Source organism: Poecilia formosa, unplaced genomic scaffold (assembly GCF_000485575.1).
Source record: "Poecilia formosa unplaced genomic scaffold, Poecilia_formosa-5.1.2 Scaffold1426, whole genome shotgun sequence".
In the NCBI taxonomy this organism is placed as follows: Eukaryota; Metazoa; Chordata; class Actinopteri; order Cyprinodontiformes; family Poeciliidae; genus Poecilia; species Poecilia formosa.
This window is the reverse complement of record NW_006801365.1, coordinates 4,149-10,591: the sequence shown is the minus strand read 5'-3', so window position 1 is coordinate 10,591 and position 6,443 is coordinate 4,149. Positions and strand designations below refer to the sequence as shown.

General features: G+C 36.6%; 1 protein-coding gene across 1 annotated transcript; it reads right to left on the bottom strand.

Moving 5' to 3' along the window:
• Positions 1-1,937: 1,937 nt before the first annotated feature.
• Positions 1,938-5,952, bottom strand: LOC103132865 (uncharacterized; the record flags this gene model as incomplete). The annotated part of the gene is made up of 4 exons (XM_016667626.1): positions 1,938-2,337; positions 2,494-2,767; positions 3,250-3,360; positions 5,873-5,952. Coding segments are annotated over 4 exons (615 nt in total), but the record flags the coding sequence as incomplete, so codon positions are not given.
• Between the last annotated feature and the right edge of the window lie 491 nt (positions 5,953-6,443).

Sequence of the window (6,443 nt, the reverse complement as noted above, 5' to 3'; positions counted from 1 at the left end):
TTATTTGAATGACAAATTAACAATGTTATTAATATTTTTATAGATGCAGAACAAGCTGACAACGAAGAAGTGCTGACTCTGACTGTTCCAATGGTGATGCAGTGGATGACTGGGCAGGCACATAAACATTTGCTTGTATCAGAAAGAAATACATTTAAAGTCACTGTGATTTTTGATCACCATTGCCTAGAGCATACACCAGGCCACACTGTGTGCTATCCTGTAGTAAGTGCTTGTACCAGCACAGTGACATTTCCAATGGCCCATCTAAGTGATTATGAGTCCTTCAAGAGTAACTTCAGTACTGCTGTCACATATGGATTCAGCTTTGAGAGACTGTAGGTCAGGAGGTATATCAAAGTGGTTATTGTTGGACCAATAGTTCAGACCTAGCTTAAAAAAACACATTTTACGCTGTTCAAAGACCAGTATTTCCTGAGTTAAGGAAATTTTAATATTTCTTCAAATTACACAGAATCACAGTGCCATCTATTACTACAGTGTAATGTAGTACATTACAGTACATCTGTTATTACAGTGCCTCATATTGTTACTTTTTCTAATGTAATTCTCTGTGATAGTTTTAAGAAAATGTTGCATTTCTTTATTGTCCTTATAGCATTTATAAAGTAGGAATAAACATGACATCCTAACCCTTTAATGGATTAATGTAATTGTAATGTTCTTCAGAACAAGGAAACCGAATTTACTCTACAGCAAACCTGAAGTTGAAAATCTTGCACTAAAATATCTTGGCGTGTTAATAAGTGATTTGATTTGAACATGTACTATGGTCACTCACCAAAAACTTTGAAAGAAATAATTTTGTTAATGACATCAATTGCTTCTATTTATTTTTGTTCCATTGCTGCTGTAATTACAAATTGTCTAATTTAGGGGAATGGTGCTTTTGGTGCTCTGGCATTTTGCTTGTAGCTCAGAGTCTGAGAGGCTTGTCCTCTATCAAACAATTTTTATTTTGGCCTCTTAGTGGAAATGTTGATGACACTTACTGATAACCTTTTTAAACCTTTATAGCTCCACTGTTGAAAATGAGGCTCTAATATTCACAAATGACGGTGAAATAAAATCCAGCCCAACATCTGGTTTGAGGTGATTCCTCTGGATCCTGTTGGAGGAAAAATATCCCAACTTCAGAAGATGAGCTTTAAGCTAACAGAGCTCTGTGGTTCCTCCTGTATGAGAGTCAGGGTGAGGAGGAGCCATGTTAGGAAGATGAAGCTGCAGGATCTTCAGAACAAACAGGTCATGGTGCTGGGCTGCTGATCATCCCTCTGTCTGGACACAGGATCAATAGAACCAGTTTAAAAGCTAAAATGAATGGTTATATGCCAGACATGGAAAACTGGGATGCACTCCATGCCATGGTGTTCAGAATTATTTACATATAAATAATCAGCTCAGTTAGATATAAACAATGCACCTTTTTCATTTTTAACCTTAAGAAAAAGGTGATATTGAATCGAGCTGTTATGACTCAGATTTTGGGTGTCCATCTCCCTCTGCTGCATCGTTGTGGAAAACCTGGAGCAGCAGAGATATCTGAGGCTTAGATGTGTATGTTTACCGTTTCTTTAACAAAAAAAAACAGTGGAGTTGTGGTTCATAGTCTGGTATTTTCATATTTCTGAAAATAAAAACTATAATCCTTCCTGTATTCTGTGAAGAACCCAGAGAGGGTTATTTGATTATTTATTTCATTAATAGTGTTATTTCCTGACTTTTGTTCTGTGAAGAACCCAGAGAGGGTTATTTGATTACATTTTTACATTTAGGCACTCTTGCAATCGTCACAGTTTTTCTGTTACAAACTGACTTCGGCCACCACCAGAGAAGGGAAAAGTTATGTGGCCCCCACAGGAAAAAGTTTGGGGACCCCTGATGTACAGGATCTATTAAAAAAAAAACATTTTACAACAAATAATGCATGTTCTATTTAATGTAAATCTTTTCCTTACAGTAAATTCTTCAAAACTGTGAAGACATCGACAGACTAAAAACCATATTGACTTCATAAATAAAACTAAGATCCATTTATTATGTAGCACATCTATATCCCTGTAGGGTTGCCAGGAGGGCTGGTGCATCTCCAGCAGTTTTATGTATATACAGTGCTCTATCAGATCAACCAGAGGCCACCTCAAGAGCTAAGAAATAGAGATCTTCTCAAAGTGATGTTGACTCAGCCAAAGGGTTTACATGCTCCTGCAGTGCAGACAGTCTCTCGGTGGACAGCGGGCACTGGATTTCTGGAATATTAATTCCATGTTCTGTACTTTGTTGATCTAGGGACAGCCCTTCCGCACCTTGCAGGATCCGCTTAGACAAAAGTCAAGGACAGATCATTTACATCGATCGATCCAACCATCTAATTCAATAAATAAAGATGTACATATGCATGTAGTGATGCCATGTTTGTGCTATGAAATATGAATGTTACAATTACAGCCAAGTAAAACATAGAAAAACCACCTCTGCGAGGTCGGGCTCTTGCACTGGTTCCTGCAGCATTCCAATTGTCCACAGTTGGTTCGGTGACAGGTTTCTTTCAGTTCTCAACGGATGAGCATTCCAGCTGTCCTCAAAATTCTGCAGATCTTTCCTTAGTCGTGGTATAAAGATGTACCCCAAACAGAACAGATGGACAGCGTTGGACAGGTCAATGAGACCCTCTTCCTCCAAACTGTGGAGCATGTTGTAATACTTTGAAGTTACACTCCAAACATCTCTCCACAAGCGTTCAATTCTGAAACATAAGAATTACATATTTGAAGACAAAACATTATAACTGTCAAATTCTTTATTTAGAAATAATTTTGTAGTGAATATTACTTCCTACTGCTAATCACAAATATAGAAATTTGGATTTGGTTTTCAATGGTAGTTAAAAAAAAAAAAAGTAATTCCACACAAATTATTCAGTCAGTATTAAAAGGAAATTACTCCAATATTTCAGATACGCGTTTCTCTTGTTGATACATTGTCTGTCACAAAGGAGTTCAGTAAATTCCATCAAAAACATGAGCAACCCTGGTCATTCACAACCTGTTTGGTTGCTTGTTTTGCTATCCATTTTTGCATAACAGCAACTTGTCATTATTGTTTTATGATTAAATGTTGCCAAATAATGTTATTGAAGCAGATATTTTTTATAAAACAAAATTAAAAGAATCAAGCTTTTTATTGTTGTAAATAGCAGAAAAAGACAGACACTTTTTGGTACGTTACCGCTGGTTATGAACACTTTTCCCAGCAATGAAACTGCCACGTCCAGTACCTCGAACCGTAAACATGCACTTCGCAATGTCCACATTTTCAACCCCGTGATCCCCTTGAACTCTGTAAGGGAAATGGAAAATTATGTCATGCAACACTCACTGCAATATGTCCTTATACATGTTTGATGTATAAGGACATCATCAAACTCACATTAGAGGTCTCTAGCAGTCTTGAAATGTGGAATGAAGTTTAAGATGTAAAAGAAAATATAAAAAACGCAAAGGTAAGAGACAACAAAAGAAAAAGACAAACCAAAATCAAGGAAAGCAGACAGTGGCATTATGTACATGGACATACCTAACTCCGCTCCATCAACATGCAGGTTTATGTTTTAACACAAAAAAGTTTCATTGGAAAGGAATCAAGGTAATTCAAGAACATCCTACATAGAATGTTATATCTTATTTAAACATAATTTATTAACTTGCCTTGATGGCCATCCATGCTTGCAAACCCCATCCATGAAGAAACAAAACGCTGTTTCTGCCTTGTTGTTGCCAGCCGTGTTCAAGTAAAATATCTATAGAACAATTTTTAGAATTAAGTTAAATCAAATGGACACAAGTGATGAAAAGACTTGAAATACAAAATAAAACAACTTACCTTCCTGGAAAAGCCATCAATTGCTCCAAAAATAACAATGTTGTACCTAGAAATATACACATTGTTATCATAAACAAAAAATATATGTAGATTCCTTATGCATTTAGATATACAAACCTGATGAGCTTATGATTTGTGTCAATGTGGACAAGAGATAATGGAGCCGGAACACAGTATTGTCATCTGGAAATGCAAGACAGCTGGACCATTCTGGAAATAATTCCTGCTCCGTCCACACGCTGCAAAGACATTTGCACTCTCTTCCAGGGAATCCGGACACCCATTGCTTGAAGAGACCCTTTCACCAATCTGTAGCCAGCATTTGGCATTCTGGTCTTTATAGACCTAACCTTCTGATCTAATGCAGCATCTGAAATGCTGGAATAGAGTTTTCTTACAGACAGATTATGCTCTTTCATACGTCTGTAAAATGTTGACCTTGAAATGTCAGTAAGCCTACACAAGGTAGTCAATGGCAAACCACTACTAAGTAGATGAGTGAGAGTTTCAGTTTCTATATTAACTTTGGGTCTCCCTACATTCCCATTGTATTCAACCTGTGTTACATTCAATAGTCATGGGGATGAAGCATTAGCTGAGGCATATGAACGTACAACTGCACTCAGATTCTGAAAATGTTCTAACACTGTCTCCTCCAGATGAATATAAGCCGCTCCGGCTATTAGAAACTGTAACTCCTGGGAACAAACAACGTCCAAGTAGTTAAAGTCAATGGGCTGCCTGTTGAGAACAGAAACAACCCTTCTCCGAACTCTTTGTAAGAGTTGATGACGCATGGATTCCTAAAAAAGAAAAAAAAGAGACAATACAACATTGTTACAACCATTGGACATCCAACAGTGTTACTGTTGTACATGCAAGTAATAAAGCATTAATACAGTAGGTATTAACCACAGTAAATACGTACAAATTCAATTAGGCAGCAGCAAAAAAAAAAAAAAAGGGTTGGAAATGAAAACTTTGTTTTCCATTATGTGTAAATTAGAAGGTAAAGTCACTCAGTAGCATTTAGTTTGGTGTCACTTCTGAATAACAAACCATTCAACAGAATTACTATAAAACAAAGGAGAATGACAAAGCATCCTTCTGCCCCAACCCGAAAATGATTCCAGCAACACTTTAACTAAAATTGAACTACGGTTGTTATAAGAGAAACAGGGGTTACTTTAAACATTATTGTGACAACATACAATTAGGATATAAGACCCTTTAACTCTAATGCCATACTAAAGGAAGACAGATTATGTGAACACCCTACCTCGGCTCCCGATCTGTCCATGTAATTGTCTATGTTGATCTGGAAGACAAAATATGAGTTACATTATCTCCCTACACCTGCAGCATTGGTAAATAATCACTGTACAGCTACTTGACGTGTGTGATATAGGTTACTGTGGACCCAATGACACACTTATGGTGCAGCGGACCGGTGTATTTTCACACTTTAGCTTCACAGCCACTTTACAGGTTCATATATGCACGCATATTGACACGGAGAGATTATATAACATTTATTTAGCACAAACTTAGTCCAGAAAAAATTGGTATTTTTAAATTTGGTATTTTTTGTTTTTTTATTTCTACACGGCTGCGTTATGTCGGTCTCTAGGCAACCGTGACGGCTGCGTAATGGGGGTCCTTTAGCTCCCGCCACAGCAACTTAGCTGCCCGTAACATTTCCTGTGTTTCTTTCTCTTTTTTTTTTGTCAATATTGCTATAATTAGTTTAGATCTGTTTGTGATAGTCATGTCTATATGGGATTTATAGAAATATGGAACAAATCGCGTACCGTACCGGTTAACATTAGCTAGCCTTATATACTAAACCGGGAGCGCGGCACACAAGATATAGCAACTGTCCTCATAAGCTGCATGAGACGTTATTCTCTGAATAAAGCATGGACACTTAGTAGCTATTAATCAATGTAATATTGTGAAGATTACTTACAATTTGCTTTCTGCTACAGCGGAAAGCAAATGGCGGAGAAGTTCTGGGAAGGAAAAGCTCAGAGTCTGTCGCTTCAGCCAGCGTTAACCAATAGGGAGACGTCTTACATCGCTCGTCCTTAAGACCCGCCCAGAATGTTCATGTAAGCTTCCCCGAAGCAAATAAAGTTGTATAAGCAAGAAAACGAATTCAACCAAAAACTTAGAAAAAGTTTCAACCAATAAAAAAAGCGACTCAACCAAAAAAAAAAGTTTCAACCAAAAAAAAGAGACTCAACCAATAAGAAAAAAAAGTTTAAAAAAATAACTTAGTGATTTTTGCTTTGACATGATTTTTTTTTTTGATTGAATACTACTTTTTTTGTTTGACATGATTTTTTTTTTGGTTGAATACTACTTTTTTTGTTTGACATGATTTTTTTTTTTTGGTTGAATACTACTTTTTTTGTTTGACATGATTTTTTTTTTGATTGAATAATTGTGAAACAAATCTAACTCCATAGTTTTCAGGTAACAAAGTCCCACTAAGTCTCAGATTTCTACTTTTTTGTTGAATGTCTGTTTTATATTTA